The 20,140-nt window shown below is 43.7% G+C and overlaps 1 protein-coding gene across 1 annotated transcript in view; it reads right to left on the bottom strand.

Annotated features, from left to right (window-relative positions):
• The window catches only part of DDX60 (DExD/H-box helicase 60), a 114,780-nt gene that overhangs the window by 68,376 nt on the left and 26,264 nt on the right, over window positions 1-20,140 (bottom strand). Inside the window, exons 11-15 of the mRNA XM_048508734.1 lie at window positions 17,282-17,445; window positions 10,004-10,259; window positions 6,551-6,735; window positions 4,609-4,761; window positions 1,917-2,066 (exon numbers count right to left, since the gene is read on the bottom strand). Of these exons, the coding sequence (XP_048364691.1) occupies window positions 1,917-2,066; window positions 4,609-4,761; window positions 6,551-6,735; window positions 10,004-10,259; window positions 17,282-17,445 (908 nt within the window). The remainder of the gene's footprint in view (window positions 1-1,916; window positions 2,067-4,608; window positions 4,762-6,550; window positions 6,736-10,003; window positions 10,260-17,281; window positions 17,446-20,140) is intronic.

Here is a 20,140-nt window from a genome sequence, read left to right as displayed (position 1 = left end):
GACAAGGCCCTGGACTGGGGTGGCTACCTCAGCTGACAAGCTCCCAGCAAGCTTGCCAACCCTGATAAACAAAGGGGGTGCCTACTTCGACTGGAAAGCCTGCAGTTGGCTTGCCATCCCACAGCAGCACTGGGTAGGGTGGTTGGCACTGGGAGGGGGTAACTGCCTCCACTGATGAGACCACAGCAGGCTCACCAGTCCAGATCAGCACTGGGGGAGGGGGTCAACACCTGGGGTGGTGGCTGCCTTAGCTAGCAAGGCCACAGCAGGTTTACCAGCACAGATCAGCACTTGTGAGGCGGGCCTGCCTCAGTTGGCAGCCCACAGCAGACTTACCAGTCCAGATTGGCACTGCAAGAGTGGGGAAGTAGTTTAAAAGACCTAATTGGGAGTAGGGGTAGTTGCCTCAACTGGCTTGTGGCCTGATAGGCCTTCTCAAAGGGGAGAATTCAGCCTTTAGGCTGCATGTTTAATACCCCTGTTCTACATGGAACTGCCCCTTAACTAAAAGCCTAAAAATTACAAAGCAGACATGTAGAAACTGCTTATATTGTAATATCAGTAGTAGCATAATGAAGTCAGACAAATGAAAGGATTTCTTCATTCCAACTGTTCTCTACCTTGATTACAGCTTCTTTTTTCACTTAAAGGGAGATGAGCCAGTTTCATTTGTGTTTTCAAAAGCAAGGTACCTTTCCTCCTTACCACAGCTAATTAAATGGACTCTCAAGGTGTAGCCAATTACTGGATTCATTATTAAGGTTGCTGCAGAACTAGGAAGTTAGCAGCTGATTGAAATTGTTTCCAAAACAGACTGTTCAGTGAGTACCACATAGCAACAGATAATAAAACAAACAATTTTCCAAAGCTGTTCTACACAATGTGGGAGCTCATCTTTTAATGAGTGCCCAAGATATTCATATTGCTACAATCCACACAATATCAATCACATTTGAATAGCGGTGGTTTGAATGCTGGGGAAAATGCATGATCCTGTAACGATAGGTAAGTCATGCCAAAGAAAGTTAACAGCAAGTTTGCATTTCTCAGTTAAAATAAACCTGAAGTTATATGTTGCACAGTGTCTGCACTTCTTTTGATTTTTTAAATGAATCTGTTTTAGTTGCAGAAGACTGTATTCTTGAGTGGAAAACTGTTGAGAAGAGGCTGCCTAACACTTTATCCTCCATGTTTCCACTCTAAAGTTATCTTTGCTGACTGCTGTTCCACCAAAGTAGAGAAGAAAGATACATGTAACCATATCTCATCATCCTCCCTGGAGAAAAAAAAAGTTCGGAGGGAGGTCTAGGATAAAAGTGGGTGGTAGGAAAAGTGTTAAGCAGTCCAACTTCCTCCATTGCTGCTTTTGACTAAAAATATTTTGCAGGATCATACAGGTATTATTTCAGGCTAAGATCACATTCGAATTTCTTAGTATTTGTGTTTGCAGCAGTCTATGCTCTTTTGACATTTTAGTACTGTACACATTTTTACATGAACAATGAAAATAACTATACACACACAAAAACATATTTGTTTCTATTGTCAAAGGCTTTCATGACCGGATTCAACTGGTTGTGGTGGGTTTTCCGGGCTGTGTGGCCGTGGTCTGGCGGATCTTGTTCCTAATGTTTTGCCTGCATCTGTGGCTGGCATCTTCAGAGGTGTATCACAGAGGGAAGTCTGTTACACACTGTGTTCAGTGAGAAGGGAATGTTTTAGTGGGGTATAAATTTTCATGTCCCTGGGTGGGGAACCAATCAGTAAGTGTTTAGGTGGAACTTGCTTTGCAAAGGTTTGGTTGTTAGCACAGTATTGTTTTTTTTTACTTTATGGGTTTATTCATCTAACAGATTTATGATATGTATATATATCATCTCATGACATATGATGCTTAATGATTTCCAAGATCATACCTTTGTGGGAGAAACATACACAACGACTCCCTCATTGCTCTGTCTTAAGATTTTCTCCATGCAGTAGTAAGATGCATAGGTTTTTCCTGATGAAGTAGGAGCAACAATGACTGCGGACTCATTATTGTCTACCACATCCAAAAGCTCTCGCTGCATTAAAAAAAGTGTATCGCAATTTTAAAAGATACAAATAAAATCATTTATTTTCAATTTATACTGCTCAAGTGTAGTATCCCCTGTTTCACTACTTCCCAAATGATGATAGTAATAGGCAGGAAGTTTGGATCACTGTGGGAATCCTGTTATAAGTTCCTTGGTTACTATGCTGTCTGTTTCTACCAATATTTTCTGGACCTCAAATACAACAAATCACACAGCTGACATATAAAATGTCCATAACCTAAGTTATACGGTACCACTGTCCTTTTTGACAAAAGCCGCCAAGCCAAGCCGTGATGCCGTGGCTGCCATACTGCGCGGGGAGGGAGCCTGGCGATAGGGCGTTTGCCACGACACATGGGCAGGTGGCCGGCATCCAGGAGTCCCGCGACCGTGCAGGTGTGCCAGGTTGGTGTGTCCACAGTGGACCGGATGGTGGCTGGCTTGCTCGGGGGGGGGGGGGGGGGGAAGAGGGAGTTAATTGGTTGATGTGCTCTCATGTGGCGCGAGAGCAAGTTGTTTGAATGGGGCCGGGGACAGGGCCTTATATAAACAGATGTGCCTGTTTAATCATAGTTGAGCAAAGATGCATATTACATGTGGCAGTTTTGTACTTGTGGACCCAGGGGCAGAAAGAGAACAGGGCAAGAGAGAAGTCAACACACCACACACAGCCAATCAGGAAAAAGTAGGACACAATTTTTATGAACCACTGGAGGAACATTAGTGCAGCATGGGAATAGATCCAACATTGGACAACCTGCCTACTGCCAAATATACCCATTCTCTCATTCCATCTGCTGGGGGATGGGGGAACCATGAAGTGCCAAGCTCTCCAGGATCCTACATGGACACAAGCTGCTACATGATTCTCTTGCCACTTGGGGTTGAGAACCAACCAACAGTCCCCAACTGAGCATCCAATTGAATGGCTCCATTTCCCAACATCCATAAGGGAGTGCCCAAAATGGAATAGGCAGGCATAGAAATGTAAAACTAGAAGGGACTTCAAGAGTCATCTAGACATGAGGCAGGACATTCCCAGCAGCTTTGTACCCACTATCCAAGTGCCTTCTGCCCTATGCCCAGAGAAAGGCAAAAATTCTCCAGGATCCCTGGTCAATCTGACCTAGAAGAAAATTCCTTCCTGACTCCAAAGTGGTGATTGACACTACCCTGGGAAGAAAACAGGCACAAATAAACCAAAAATACAACTCTTAAGAAATGAGATGCAAAGGTGCATGGGTGGGACAGATGGACCTGAATGAGAGAAAGAAGCCTGGTTTCAGCCTTGCTAAGTAAGTAAGGGGTGAGGCAGCCTGCATAGCAAGACCATGCACAGGCCTACCCAGGCTCCATGTTCCTTCTCAGGCCTGCCGCAGATGCCTACTGCCAGCCAGGCTGAAGGGCCCACCTTTCCTGATACCAAGCTAGCAGAATCAGCTTCCCTTGGACCACTCCTGGTCCCAGATCACAAATACAGTCCCAGCTAAATCTGGGACCATTTGGTAAGACACTGAAATAATCGAAACAACTCTGCAAACACCTAATATCTATATGAATTTTAACCACAATGAAGAAGGATATTATGAAGAATAGCTGATTATGGAGAAAAGCTCAACTGCCTTTCTTGGGCATCAAAGTTATTGTGCGAGTGATCACAGAAATATATATAATGCCTACAAAGGCTGAACTATGAATCAAGAACCATGAACTATGAATCAAAAGTTATCTCTTACATGAATCCACTCAGTGGCCTCTGGCCTGCCATAATTTCTCAACATCAGATTGGGGTTACCATTACATTTCTAAAATGCCATCATCTGCATTAAATTTATATTCTATCTTATGTTTAGACCACCCTCGTAACATGTTATGGATTGCAATTTGAACAGCGATTCCACCATCTGACAATTTTATAGTTTGGAAATTGGTTTTTGTTTTTGTTATTTGTGGTTTTAGTACATTGTTACTGATTTTATCTGTGAAGTTTTTAATATGTATATTGTACACTGCCCAGAGCCCTTCGGGGGTGGGCGGTATATTAAATTGAGTAAACAAACAAACAAACAAGATGGTGGCATGAAATTCAGGTTTTTCTTTGGTTATTCATTCTTGCATTGAATTCAAGTCCCCTAACCTAATAAGTAATCTACAAGTAATAACTTATCCTAGACACTGCACCAATGGACGGAAGTTTAGATCAGCATGGGAATCCCATTACAAGTTCCTTGGATAGAGTGCCATCTGTTTCTATCAAGATTTCCTGGACTGTACATATTAGCTTTCCATTTGCTGAGCTGTAAAATGTTATTTCTCAACCCAAGCTGTGGACAATTCTGTCTACCAAGCACAAGGAAAAGTAGAAAAATTTAAAAAAATTAAAAAAATAAGTTATTTTAAAATAGAAAGATAGGGCATGAAAAGTCACAAGAACTGAATGAAAACTATATGACATCAATGTCTAAGTGTCACATCAGTTGCCACCTTTAAACAACATGGATATTTTAACATTTTTGTAACATATTATTACCTGCCATGTGTCTGGTATAAAATGTTGTACTCTGAGATCTGGATCAGTCCTCTCATCTCTGAACAAGTAGTGCCCCATATACTGCAGCTGAAATCGAGCTGCTCCAATGCCAACTGAATACTTGGCAAGCTTCTCATTGCTGGATTCCACTAGCTACAAAATATGAAAACAACTATACTAACAACAGATTAGGTTCCAAACAAAATGTCCAATTGCTTTAATTTGTTTTGGTGTAACTTAGAGGTCTATGATGAAATTTCATGAAGGAACTATTCCCCCATATAATTAACTAGCGGGGCCCAGCCATGCGTTGCTGTGGCTTATTGTGGTGAAATGGAAAAGGAACAGTAGCAGCAAATCAATTGCAGAGGCCAGCAGTACGTGCTCATGCAAACATGCAGCCTGATACTGTGCGATGTCATTGATGTGTGTGCCCGCATTCCCTGGGGGGGGGGAATGGAAAGGCACCCCTCCCACACATCTAGGCTGGCTGGTCATGATCCATTACCTGAGAGTAAGTTTGGTTGGTGGCAATGGGTGTCGCTTCTGAGGAAACCCTCTGAGGGGCGCGATGCAGCCATTCAAAGTATGTCACAGTTGCTGTACTGAACTTACTCCTGAGTAATGCGTGCCTGGTTTTTTTAACTGTAACCGCAGTATTCAGGGAATCTAGGGTGCCTGGCCCCTCCCTCCCGTCCCTTGCATGTCGCCCCTCACTCTCTTCCCTCCCTCACTTCTCTTCCCTTGCATGCCACCCCTCCCCCTTTTTCCCTTCCCTTTCACTCCACTAGGGTGGGTGGGTCATATCAAGATGCTGGGCCCCCTGCCTCCCCTCCCTTGCATGCCCCCCCTCACTCTCGCCTGGCTGACTATAGTGGCTGGGAATTTTCAGAGGAATTGGCCCAGCAGTTACTGAGGTCATCAACAAAAACACTGTTAGCTTTTTATATATATATAGATAATCTAGCTAGTTACCCAATGAATCCTGTACCTTGGAAGGTTAGCACTATATAGCACAGTGATAGCGAACCTTTTCGAGACCGAGTACCCAAATTGCAACCCAAAACCCACTTATTTATCGCAAAGTGTCAACACAGCAATTTATCCTGAATACTGAGGTTTTAGTTTAGAAAAAAACAGTTGGCTCCAAGGCATGCATTACTTGGGAGTAAGCTTGGGGGAAGTCAATGGTTTTGCTTTGAAGCAACTGTGCAACTCTTCCAACGGGTGGATCACGACCCTAGGAGAGTTTACTCAGAAACAAGCCCCATTGCCAGGAACCGAGCTTGCTCCCAGGTAAAGGATCGCGCTTTAGTTCTTCGCATGAAAATCAGTGAGGTTTAACAGCGCTTAACAGGGTTACCTACACTGCTTCCCCAAAACTAGGTCTTAGGTTTAATGCTAATAATCGAGCCCAGCGGCCCAGGCCAGCCTAGATGTGTGGGTGGGGGGCAACTCTGTTTGTGCGTGCCCACAGAGAGTGGCCCCCCTTCTGGTGGCATGATGGGGGGTGGTTTTCCTTGCAGCTCAGCTGCCAGCGATGGGCCCTTCCCCACTTACCCTAAGCCCCGCGCTACTCGAGGAGAGTAGCGCGGGGTCCCTCGGCGCTCCATCTGAGAGGGCTGGGCGGCGACAAATGCGCAGCCGCCTCTGACGCTGCTGCTGTCAGCTATGGCCTTTAGCTGCTGATATCCCTGGCGCTCTTTCAAAGGGCGCCTTTTGATGACCCCGCGCAGAGCGCGGGGTCGTGGGGAAGCCCGAGCGCGCGCCAGGGATGCTGCGCGCTCGGAATTGCGGGCAGCAGCCCTCGGGAAAAGGTAAGTGGGGAAGGGCCCTATGATTCAAGTACATTGTCAGTAATTTTGCTGACATTTCCACATTCCTCAGATTATATTGCGCATTCATTACATTAGAGCAAGCAAATTACAAATTTTCAATGCACTGCAGAATCAAAGTAATTTACCTGGCTGTTCAAAGAAGTAGCCAGCTTTTCAAACCCCAGGCATTGCATACCTCTGGCCAATGTATTTAAATGTGACTTGTGTAAGAATTCATGGTGTTTGTCCAAAATCATATGAATCCTTTTCATCACCTGAACAGCTACGTTTAAATCTTTAGGTCCTAAGCCTTAGAAAAAAGATGGAAGAATTTTATACATACATTCTAAGAGCGGGGTTTTCAACCCAACTCCAGCAGGTTAGTTGGAAGATTAGGAACATATTCTCTAATAGCCATGCTTTTCAAGTTAATACTTTTTCAGTGGTGGGATTCAAATAATTTAACAACTGGTTGTTTACAAGCACCATTTTAACAACCGGTTCTGCCGAAGTGGTGCGAACTTGTTGAATACCACCACTGCTTTACACTGAATTTGGAACAAATCCCAGACAAAGAGTGGGCCAGCAAGGATTTGAATGGAGCAACATTTTTGTTTCCCCCTTGAATTTTCATTTGCCCCACTTTCCCCTCCAGTTCCACCATTCCAGCCACCCACTTAACCCCTGTTTTTCTTGTAAGGCTACTTTCTTCAGAGAATAAATCAAAATCTTCTCAGACTATCTCATGGGACTGTGGAAATAATTTCAGATTCTGTAGGCAGCCACAATCAGCTCGGTCGACTCTGCATGGTACAAATATCCCAGGTTGATGAAGGGAAATGTTCCAGTTTGGGAAAGAAGTTCGCATTGGTCCCGTTCCTGAAGCAGGATTGTCCCGCAATATTTTCCTCATCCTGGGTTTTCTAAAAACCACCAAAATTGCAATCTTTTTCAAAAATTCTGTGTTGAGCCTGCTTCTGTGGGAACCCGCAGGTGCCAATCCGCTTCCCCCCCCCCCCGTTGCCTGATCTTCCCATGTGATGTCATGTCAGTTTCATTTCTGCTGAGCCGCTGACTGGTGTGGCAGTTTGCCCTTTCCAAAATATCCCCCCCAAGCATGTTTTTTGCCAATGGCAGCGACCGGTGCCATTTCACCCAAGTATGCAGCACAATGGATTCACAACAATGGCCCCGTTTCCTTTGCTGTACATGTTCTGGGTGCTCAGAGCATGCAGCTAGACAGATACACACCTTTGGCCAAATGTTATTTGGTATATCACAGGGGTGAATGTCTCATGTGTTCCCTTGTTTTGCACACATTTGATTGTGGATGGAATATAGTGCTCTGCCCAGTGTTGGTCAAGGATTTTTGCTTTGTGTAGCACCATGTGCTTGCTGTGTTGTACATTGTTCTGGCTTCTTTCCAGAACTGGAGAAAAGGAGGCTTGGTTTTCCTTTGGTTGTTTTGAATCTGCCAATTGGAAGCATTGCCTTGGGGGGGGGGGCGTTACACTTGCAGAGTAAAAACAAAAAATGGGCTTGTGCAAATGAAATTGGAATATTTCCTCCCAGTCTTATCTTGATTCCTTCACAGAAATGGGCACCCATGCGAATGGAAAAACTGGGATAAAATAGACCCAGATTCTAAAATACCTAATGTAACCCACTATTAATTATGCTGTGTGGAACTGACCCTAGATTACCTAAAATGGATGACAGAATTTCCTAAGGTAATCTTGAAAGATCTCAGCAATTTGACAGTATGTTGTATTGATTGTATTTTAAACCTCACATTTTTAAAGCGGAATCTGTACACTAGGGATATAGGGTTGCCTGTCTCCAGGGGGCCTGGGAGATGTCCCAGAATTACAACTGATCTCCAAACTACCCTTTCCCTAGAAGAATAGCTGCTTTGGAGTGTACACTCTATGGCATTATACCATGTTAAGGTACCTCCTCACTTCAAACCCTGCCTTCCCCAGATTCCACCTCAAAATCTCCAGGAAACCACAACCCCATGGAGACACCCATGGCTCTTAGATTTATGATTAACACAGATTTAGGATTAAGTCTTTGAAAACTGCTTGATGTCAATTCTTATTTTCAGTTTTCCCTGATAAACAGAGTGAGAGTGGTTTGAAACTAAGTTTATAAACAAGAGAACAAACTGATTTTTTTTAAAATCTAGGATATTTTCTAGGATGAACTGATCCCCTAAATTCAGGTTCGAATGATATCAGTTTTGCTATAGCTGAAGGGTGTGCCAAACATTGTTTAAAATTTCATGATTTCACTCAAACACTGGATTTTCCAGCTTGGAAATGTAACAACTCATCCTAGTGTGGAATGCTGGTTATACTTTTAGCTTTACCACTGACAGCAGATTCATGGGATAAGGAGGCTCTAAGCTGGAGATGTACCCAGGCCACAGTGGTAAAAAGTTTACTTCCTTTATCTCACTTTAGTTTCTGCAATGCCATAATCAAAGTAGAGAACACCTGAAACAGTGGTCTGCTCCAGTAAGAAAGTGGCAGTTATACCATGTGAGAAAAGTGGGTATGAACCGACTTATAACCATAAATCTTTCCTATTTATATGTCCCACTTTAAAGTATTTTCCAGTCCCATCCAATGGGAGGGGCCAAATTCACTGGAGGGAGTGGCGTACAGCTGTGTGCTGGCAGATTTGCCTTCCATGCAGAAACTTGCCCTAGTGGCAAATCTGCCAGCATGCAACTGCTGTGGCCCATCCTGGCAGTGGGAAATGACACCAGATGTAGCATCCTTGTGCTTCTGACACTGTCACCAGTGTGGCAGGGATGGGCTAGGGTTATGGTCCGGGGAAGAGCCAACACTAGTCTGCTCTCTCCTAGCCATTGCTCGCATTGCGTCAGCAGCCGGGGCTTAAGACATACAATGCTGAAAAGGTGACATAGGTCCATTAAGCCCAAATGGGGCTACCTGGCAGCAGAAAGCCTTCTCTGCGTTTCAAGCCTCTCCATGCTGGAAGAAAGCCTCTGTCATGAGATGTAGCATCCCTGTGAAGATTGGGCGGTATACCAAATCCAACAACAACAACAACAACAACAACAACAACAACAACAACAACAACAACAACAACAACAACAACAACAACAACAATAATAATAATAATAATAATAATAATAATAATAATAATAATAATAATAATAATAATACAATTCCTTGCAGAATGCCAGCCCCTTAAACAGGGCTCTCTATATAGCCTTGCTTCTGCCAGGGTGCAACAAGTGTGTTTCCTGTTGCTTCCATGTGCCTACTGCTGATCTCCAGCCTGTTTGCCTGATCTCCTGTGTCGTGATCTGTTGGACTGACCCATGATTATGCCTCCTGTCTGCCGCCTGTTCCATTCTGCAGGGCTGGACCTGACCACACCCTGCCTGCCTGCCTTCAGCACAGCCTCAATGGGAGCAGCAAACTGGCACAATTGTGGTCCATGGCCGGGCAACTGGTTCATTGCATGGACCTGTCCAGGTTCTAATTAATATGATGCTAAATTATGCTATAACCATAACCTGCAAATTAAATCACATACTATACCTTGACTTCTGCAGTGTTCCTTCCACACTTCTAAGCAGAAATTAAGTCCTGCCATTTCTGCAATAAATTTCACTGAGTTACTCTGACATGTCTTCAAAAACATCTCAAATCTCTTCATTCCAGATGTCAAATTAGTTTTTATGTCCTTTTCAATTGATTTTTCTAAGGCATGCCACTGATCACTGTCTTTCTTTTCTTGTTTAGTTTTCTGTCTCTTCTTGTTGTCCTCTGCAATTTTCTCTGCTTTACTACTTCTCTGTAAATAAATAAATAAAACTCACAGTGAGCGAGGTAATCTGCAATATCAGAGGCAATAAACAACAAGGGCTGCAGATTAGGAAAAACAGCACATTGCTTTAACCCAAGGACCAATTCACAGACTAGTGAAATATCATTAAGTGGTTACAGTGTCTAACTAAAATTTGGGAAACCCAAGTTCAAATCCCTTCTTTGTCATGGAAACTCACTGAGCAAACCTAAGGTAAATCAGTCTAATCTACCTCACAAAGATGTTGTGGATAAGAAATGCAGGAGGGGAGAATATTACTATAAGCTGTTTTGGTTTCCTGTTGGGTAAAAAAATCAGCATACAAAATCTAAACAAATAAATGTTACAGAATACATAGGTTGCGTCTGGGGTCTTCACGTTGCTTAGCTGTGAATCTAAATTTCAGGTCCTCAGTTCTAGCACATCCTATTCCTTTGACTTTAGCGTCACTAAGCAGTTACCCTCTCATTGTGTGACTAAAGAAACACTGGAAAGGAAGGCTCTGATACTGGCCATTTTCCTCTGTGAGGCTTGAGTTGAAAAACCACCAACTGAAATAAAAGAGCTATCTTCCCATTATTAATGAAATTGAACAGAAGCTATTGATTTAACAATAACACGTTTGTTCATATAGACCAGTATTCAAAGATCAGCACAACTATTACCATGCGCTGAAGTGCCTTTGGGCTTGTTTTTTAGTCATACTCTCTACAGTGGTTATAAAAGTATTTGTTAGTTTGGTCAGATGCATTAATAGTGACCATCTGCCCTTGACGACTGAGGCAGCTGATACAATGATTTTCTAGGGCTTCATCTCTGGAAGGAAGAGCGAATTGCAGATGGTGTTTACCATGACTCCCAAGTGTTCCAGACATTGTACTAAGGTCAGGGAACTCTTTTGGAGGTTTATGAAAAATCTATGTTCTTCCAGATAATGGATTGTTGTGTATGTGTCTCTGATGACCTTCTTCTTGGAATCTGCCCTGATGAGAAGATCATCAAGGTAATGGTATATATGTACTCAAAGTTCCCGGTGCGATGTTATAGGAGATTAGAGAATGTTGGAAAACACTCTGGGTACAATTGACAAGATGAAGGCCCTGAACTGGATCTTCCTTGGCTCTTAATTAGAGGTACCTTCTCTGCACCAGTAAGATGGAAATATGTAGATATGCTGAAAATCTAATGAAGTCAGAAAATCCCCAGATTTCAGTGACTGTGTGATGGACCTCAAGATTTCCAGCCAGAAGTATCTCAGTTTGATAAATGTGTTGAGGAACTTGAAGTTCAAGATGGCCCTCCAATCCCCATTATTCTTGAGAATGATGAAAAAGATTGAATAGATGCTTTGACCTCTGCCATGCATGAAGACAGGCAGGGGCGAACCTAGGCAAACTGGAGCCCGGGGACAAAACCTGAGTTTGGTGCCCCCCTCGCCGGGCGAATGGGCAGCCACCCTCCCCCACCATGAACAAACAATTATTTTTTGCACCAGCTCACAAAACACCTCCCACTCCCAGCAAAACATACATGGCTCTCTCCCCACCAACTCTTTTCCTAATTTCCTAATCACAACAACCCTATGAGGTAGGTTGTTAGCCTGAGAAACAACTCCAAGCCAGTGCAAGTGGGTATTAAGCATGTAAACCTCTCACAAAACCACCCCCACCAAAACGTTTACCAAACAAATGTCAGCATCATCTCTCACAAGAAAACCCCTCCAGTGGAATCCATCTCCTCAAACAGCATTACTTGCAATGGTGCTTAAACTAGGGAGCTCAGATTCTTCTTTTAAATCCACCTTAAAGGGAGAATCTGGGGTCTCCGGTTAAAACAAAATTGAAAGTGATGCTGTTTGGGGGTGGATTCTCCCTCACCCCGAAACAACATCACTTCCCTTGGAGGGTTGGAGATTTAGATGAAACAAATACCAGATTCAGCCAGAATCTGGGCAAATTTGGGCACATTTGGACAAAAAGTGTCCGATTATGTCCTGCCCAAATATGAACAAATGTGAATGCAAGGTATTTGGGCTTTGGGGGAGGGTATTTTTTGGTGTTTTTTGGCCTGCAGGAAGGGCATTTTTTTAAAAGCTAACAGCACCATGCTTGCATGGTATCATCCAGAGACTGCCCTGATGATACCACCCAAGTTTGGTGATTGTGCTTGGTTCAGGGGAAGCAAAGTTATGGATGCCTCCAAATGGAATGCCCCCATCCCCATTGTTTTCAATGGGAGCTAACAGTAGATGGGGGGCTACCCATTTGAGGGGACCATAACTTCGCTCCCCCTGGGTGGCATCATAAGAATAGTTAACAGATGATACCACTGAAATTCTTTTGGCGAATTGTCACTAGCTTTTAAAAAATACACCCTTTTACCCAGGCACCCCAAGAAAGGATTGCCCAAGATTCTTTGTTTTGCAGTGACTTTACTCCCATTTGTAGCCAATGGGGAATTTCTCGAGGCAGGCTGCACATTTCTGAAGATAGAGGCATCCAGACTTTCAAGGTGGCTCCAGGAAGCCCTCCTGGTAAAAAAGCATCCAGGCATAGGGAGAGACCTTTGCTTCTGAAGGGGTTCAATTTTATGGGCCCCCAAAAGGCTTATTTTGGCCACAGTTTCCATGCTCCTGCCCATGAAGCCTGCAAGCTGAGTTCTCTCAGAACTCTCTCAACTCGCCCCCCCCCCCACTCCAGAAGCAAAGCTCACCAAGAAGCTTGGATGCTATTACCCATAGGCCTCTTGGAGCCACCTTGGAAAGTCTGGCGCCTCTATGCTTAAAAAATGTGTGGTCGAGTGCTTACACACTCAGAAATTCCCCAGAATCTGCCAGGCTCTTCAGCAAGTCTCTATGGTGGGAAACATTATTTTTCCCACCATAGACTTCCAATAAAGGGACTTCTGTGTTATGCTTCCAGCTGGCGCTGTGGTAGAGGTTTCAACAGCAGGTGGCAAATGTGGTAGTGTGGTCTTGCTTTCTGAGTGGGAGGGCACCTTCAAAGTTTGCCTGGGATGGCTGAATGCTGTGGGCATCAGGTTCACCTTCCAACTTGAATTGCCCTACAGCATTTTTTTAGCAAATTTTGGTTGGTTCCTTTCAGGAAACTGCCACACCAGCAGCCCCTGCAGGAAATGCCCCCACCCAGAGCATAAGACCCCCTACCACAGTGCCTCCCATTGGAAACCTCTACCACAGAGCCATCTGGAGCATGGAAACAAAAAATAAGCCTTTTGGGGGCCCATAAAAATTGAACCCTCAGAAGCAAAGGTCTCTGTGCCTGGATGCTACAATTACCAGGAGGGACCTCCCTGAGCCACCTTGAAAGTCTGGTGCCCTCTGTCTTCAAAAAAAAAATGTGCAGCCTGCCCTCCACACACCTCCAGAAATTCCCCATTGGCTACAATGGGAGCAAAGTCACTGCAAAACAAAAGAAATTCTTGGGCAACTTTTCTTGGGGTGCTCAAGAGGTGTATTTTTAAAGCTAGTGACACCAAAATTTCAGGGTATCATCTGTTAACTATTCTCATGATGCCAGCCAAGTTTGGTGAAGTTAGGTTCAGGGGGAGCAAAGTAATGGTCCCTCGAAATGCGTCAACTCCCCATCTACTGTTAGCTCCCATTGAAAACAATGGGGATGAGGGGCTTTTCCCTCTGGGGGGAGTCCATAACTTTGCTTTCCCTGAACCAAACATCTCCAAACCTGGGTGGTATCATCATGACAGTCCCTGGATGATACCCTGAAAATTTGGTGTTGCTAGCCTTAAAAATGCGCCCCCTGCAGGCCAAAACGTGAAAAACACTAAAAAATTTAAAAAATCATCACACAACGCACTCTCTGAAAATCGGTGGTGGCGCCCCCCCACGTGACCAAATGGGGGCGCCCGGGGACATAGGGTACCCCTGTCCCTAGGCAGAAACGCCACTGAAGACAGGTTCTGTTGCCCTGATGTCTAGTAGATGGCCATATGTGTTCTCAAAACCTTTTCTTGATGTTTGCGTGATGGAGACTAAAGAAATCACTGAGGCAACATTTTTGCAAATTTCAGAGAATAGCCCTTGGAGACCATCTCCACTGCCCACACATCCATCTGTCTCTGTACACATCTTTAAAATGCAGCAGCCTGCCCTCCACTGGAATGTTGGTACAGCTAGGACTTGGCAATGAAAAAGATGTCCTTCTTGTTCTTGTCATTTCTAGGTTTGAAGGACTTGATGTTGCCTTGCTTATGAAAGGACGTATTGGAGTAGTTCCAGATAGGACTTCTGTTGTCCTACATAAATCTTGGCAAGATTCTGTGGGAGCAAAAATTAAACCTGGAGAGTCTTTTGTCATTGCACATAATGGATTTAGGCATTGCCTTTTTCTTGTCCTGGGTTTCCACCAGGACCTTCTCCAGTGAAGTTCCAAAAAGCATATTGTCCTGGAACAGGTAAGCTGAAACAAAGGCCTAGGACCTTAGCTCATCAGGCCAGGCTCTCAGTCACATATTTCTCTTGGCTGCCACTGAGTAAGCAATGGCTCTGGAAGAAAAGTACAGGGAACCTAAGATGGTGCTTGCTGCAAACAATGAGGTCTTCAGTATTCTGTCTGTTCCTTCTAGCATTCTCCTGTTGGACTCTGGAAGCAACTGCAGCAGCTTGCATGCCAACACTATTGCAGCCATGGCTGTGGCTTCATGGGCTCTCTGAAGTGCAAAAATCAGATCTTTTATCCACTCCCTGAAGAAGTGTTCTCCATCTGCTGACACTAAGCCACCAGACTACAATGTTACCACTGGGGCATCCACTAGCAGGACTTGAAGGAAATTGTTAGCAAATTCAGGAAGGGCATATAGCTTCTTCACAAAATAGGAAAATGCTTGTTGGATGATGGCTTGGCTCATTCCTTCTTAAGCTAGTTTTCAAAGAAAATGGGGAAAGGGAATGTTTTGTTTGCTGTCTCTGTTACAGGAAAGAACTCCTGGTTACCCTTTAGACTGCCTTTGATGTTAGTCTGAGAGGTACTGGGTTCCTCCTTAGGGGCTGTTTCTTGCGGTCTAGGACAGCTATAGCTTTAGCAAGGATAAATTGGTTATCCTCCTGTTTAAAATATCTGAGGGACTGTTTGGGCATTTCAATGGGGATAGTCAGAAGAAAAACTCGCCCTCCTCTCTATCTTTTCCCTTGCTAAGGAACGTTGACTCCTGGTCCCCCTGTGGAGGGGAAAATGGCAGTTGCCTGTTCTACCAGGACTGGAGAGAGATGCCACTTCTTTGCACACTTGGTGCTGTCGCTAGCTACCTGCAGGTTGACCACAAGATTGGTTCCCAAACAGGGAGGAGCTCCTTTCAAAGACTCCAAGGCAGAAGACAGTAGTTATGAGGGGAGCAGCCATTTTGGCTTCGGAAAGAAAGCCGTTCCCATTGCTAATTTCCACCATTAACAGAAAAGTGTAGGAAAAACTTTGGTCCCTATCTAAACCCTAGATCTAATTTTAAGGAATAAGCTGAAGGGACAGAGATAGGTAGATAAGATTGAGAAACAGTAGAAGTTAAAAAAAAGAGTATAGGAAGCTTTGAATATAAATAAGGCAAGTCTCAAGACAGAGCGAAATTGAAGACTACTTTCCTTGTGTTCAGCAGCAAAAGCACTGGAGAGACCAACAGGAAGTAGAAGAAAAAGTTCCTGGCTCCCTGTACCAAGGGGTGGAGATCATCTACTCAAGATGCCCTCCTGAACCTGAGGGAGAATGGTGCAAGCTACTTTGGGTCCCCATTGGTAAGAAACCTAGCATAAATGAAGTAAAAAATCAATAAAGCTGAAAACTATAAATTGGCTGGTGAGATAAATTGGCTGGTGAGTGGGAAGGGAGAAGGAAGCAGTGAAAAGAAAATGATATGGGCATTGTCAGGATGGCAGAAAGAGGAAATATATTGGGAAGATGATAAAGGGGAAAATGAAGTGTCCTGTGCAGATTCTTGTGAGTGTTCCTTTTGTATTAATCTAACGCTGTCAAAAAAAAAAAGAATCTTAGGCAATTAGTAGAACAGGTTTTTAGTTTTATTTTATGTCTGAGTGGCAGCAGGCAACAATGAGAGAAGCCAGCAGGTCTCTCTGGGTTTACATACCATATCCATTCATTGTTACTACATTTTACTGTACTTTGTCCTCCCAAAAGATATATGTAGAATTGTGAATTCATCTGTTATCACTTCCACCCCCTCCAACCCCCCCCTATCACAAACACCAAGCCAGCCTGCCAGGGCGGCAGCAGCAGCAGTAAGCCACCTGCTGCCACACCAGGCCCAGCACTAGCCCTCCCAAGCCCCCTCCAATCCTGCCCTTGCCCCAGTGGTGGGATTCAGCAAGTTTGCACCACTTCGGCAGAACCGGTTGTTAAAATGGTGCTTGTAAACAACCAGTTGTTAAATTATTTCAATCCTACCACTGGAACCAGTTGTTAAATTATTTGAATCTCACCACTGCCTTACCCCAAACACCAAGCTGAGCCTGGCACTAGCCCTTCCAAGTCTTCTCCAACCCTCCTCTGCCACAAACACCAAGGGAGTATTTTCTATTGGAGAAGCATGGCATTTTCTCTTTTCCACCAAAGCACGACCAACCACACTTATATCTTTCAGTGGAAAGGGTACACCTGCTAAGCCTCATTAGTTTAAATCCATGAGGTCCCTGAAATGCTAACATTGTTGACTAGAAATAAACATTTCCTGTTTTGTTTGAGAATTGTTTTTCAAAAAGTTGATTTTTCTGTCATGAACCATCACAGTATTTCAGAATTATATACAACAGGATAAAGATTCATGCAATGCAATTCAAAACTGAATTATACCTCTCTAAAGCCATTGGTTCAATGGGCTTAGAAGGTTGTAATGCTCCTTAGGAATGCTACCATTAAAAACATTATGGCTATTTGTATATGATGCCCACAGTGAGAGTAAACAATTAATTATTTAAGATCTTGAATCATTATGATATAACTTACTTGTGGAGAGAAGACATAACTTACTTGTGATTTCTTCAGCTTTTTGATAGCAGCTTTGGTAGACAGTGTCACATCCTCCAGGTTTACAACTGTTTGTGATATGTCACCTTCCAATGATTTTCCATAAAGCTGATAATAAGACTGAAGCTTTTGTACTTGTTTTCTTTGATCTCGATCATTAGTTTTGGCTACAACAAACAACATTTCAGATAGAATTATTTGATCGAAAAATGATTTTATTATCTAATCACCCTGATTCAGTAAAGGATATCCAGCCCACACACAAATGTACAAATCCCTAATGTAAGTTTACTCTCAGATACCAAATTCAACTATGGTTTTAAATAAAAATATATCTCTTGTAACCTACACAACATATACAGAAAGAACAATTAATTGCCTGAGAGACATTACAAATACAAAATGGCACATGATATTCATAGCTGTAGTTCTCAAAGCAATGCATATATTAATTTTGGTTCTGTTTCCAAATCATCCAGTCCAGCATTTCTCCACCAAACTATATTATAAGAAGCAGCATGCAATTGATGCTTACAAGGGAGAAAAAGCTCATACTCCACACTACTTTCAATATATCCCCTCTTGATTACTCCCTATCATTGCTTTGTTTTGGTTCTCAATTTCATTCCTCAACCTTACCAGCCTGGCCATCACTTTCTCTCCTTTCCCAGACCATCATACCCTACTCCTATCCCAGCCTCCCAGTGTTCTGGGATTGCCTAAGAAGCTCCTGTCCTGTTTTGGTAGGTAGGCAACTCCATAATACTTACTATGATCTTGTGAGAGTTTGCAAGATTTCAAGTATCATTCTTTTTGGGGTGGGGGCTCCTAATTGCTTTAATATTTTGTATATTTTGCTGAGAAACTTCAGGTACCCCCAAGATTGCAGAAATACTTTCTCTCTGTATCCCTAGTCCCAATATGTAGATGTTTTGATCAACACTTTGGGGCTATGACAAGAGAGTCTCCATCTTGGAAGAATTTTCCAGCTTTAGTTAGTCTGTAGTCTCTGCCAGGTGTAGAATGTATTCACTTCTCCCCTCCCCCCCCCCCCGCCCCGATCACCCCTTATCTCAAGGGAAAGTTCCCAGGCTAGCTTAATGTGATCGTCAAGCAGGCCATGCCCTGGATTAAATTTTTGGAGAGTGGCTGTTCCATGGTTGCTGTGCCATGGTTGGATCACTTTGCCCTGAATGCTTGGCTCAATTATTTAGAGTGATTTGGACCTTGTCAGCCCTTTCGCAGAGGCCCTCAATTAGTCTGAATTTGACCCTTAGCTATGAAGGTTTTGTGAGCTGTTTTGCAGAGCGGTTATCATTCTGCCAGGATCTTCCTGCCAGTGAGAGAACTGGAGGCCCCCTGGTCATCTTCAGATCCTATTTTGGACCATTTCATCCAGCTCTCCCAGGAAGATGTTGACAAGGTTCTGAGAGCTGTGAAGCCAACCACTTGCCTCTTAGACCTATGCCCGTCTTGCCTTTTCAATGCCAGCAAAGATGCAGTATGCATGCTCTTGGGAAATATTGTCAACTTGCCCCTAAATTCAGGGACCTTTCCTGAGGGGTTGAAAAAGGCAGTGGTGAGACTGCTTTTTCAGAAGCCATCTCTAGATCCTGCCAACTACCACCCAGTATCACACTTGTCTTTTCTGGGCAAAGTAGTTGAGAGAGCAGGGGCTAAACAAAACCAGACCTAACTGGAGGACACATCTATCCTGGACCCATTTCAGCCCAGTTTCTGCACTGGCCATAAGACAGAGATGAATCTGACCACTCCCTTACACAGTCTCCAGAGACACCTGAACTGAATCAGGTCAGCACTGTTCTTGCTGTTGGACTCGATGGCAGCATTTGACCTGGTCAACCATGACTTCTTGGTCCACTGCCTCGCCAATGCTGGGATATGTGGGATAGCCTTACAGTAGCTATGCTAATTTCTCCAAGATCAGGGACAGAGGGTGGCTATTGGAGAGATATCCTCTACAAGATACTTTTGATGCTTATCTTTAAAGCCCTAACAGTCTAGGTCACTGTATCTGCAGGACAACCTTTCCCTATACATCCCCCAACAGGCATTGTGTTCAGCAAACAACAACTTGCTAGTGGTCCCTGGCCAAAAGAGATCCAACTGGCTTCAACAAGGCTCATGGCATTTTCAGCCCTGGCTCCCACCCAGTGGAACACTGTTTAACGAGACCAGGGCCCTGCAGGACCTAATGCAGTTCTACAGGCCCTGCAAGATGGAGCTATTTCACCAGGCCTATGGTTGAAGCACCTACGAGGATACCATCTAAGTGGTCTCTTTCTCTGTCACTTCGCCTGTTAGCTAACATTGGAAACAATGGGGGATGAGGGCACCCACTTTGCGGGTCCATAACTTTTCCACCCTGAACCAAACTTCACCAAACTCAGGGGGCATCATCAGGACAGTCCCTGAGTCATACCCTGAAATGTTGGTGCTGCTAGCTTAACAAATGCACCCCTGCAAGCCGAAACATGAAAAAACACCAAACAAATACAAAAAAACCCAAACAGACCCAAATTTTTTGGATATACCCGAATATGTTATTTGTCTCGTTCAGGTATACAGATAATTTTATGCCTGAATAAATCCAAATCTGAATTTTACCAAATTTTTAGGGTATTTACCAAGCTTAGCTAACACTAAATGGACTTCTAGAACTGTGTTATTATTTGCACATTTGTGAGTGCTGTATTCTGTTTTTTGTTTCAACTAATCTTATGCTATTTATACATATGTAATTATTCATGCTGAAGGACTTTTCATGGTGACTTTTTTAAAAAATAAAACTTTTTTAAAAATCAGTTGGTCTGCTGTGTGGCCACTTACTCTCAAGAACCC

Source organism: Sphaerodactylus townsendi, linkage group LG10 (genome assembly GCF_021028975.2).
Source record: "Sphaerodactylus townsendi isolate TG3544 linkage group LG10, MPM_Stown_v2.3, whole genome shotgun sequence".
Taxonomy (NCBI): Eukaryota; Metazoa; Chordata; class Lepidosauria; order Squamata; family Sphaerodactylidae; genus Sphaerodactylus; species Sphaerodactylus townsendi.
This window is presented reverse-complemented; position numbering and strand designations above follow the sequence as displayed.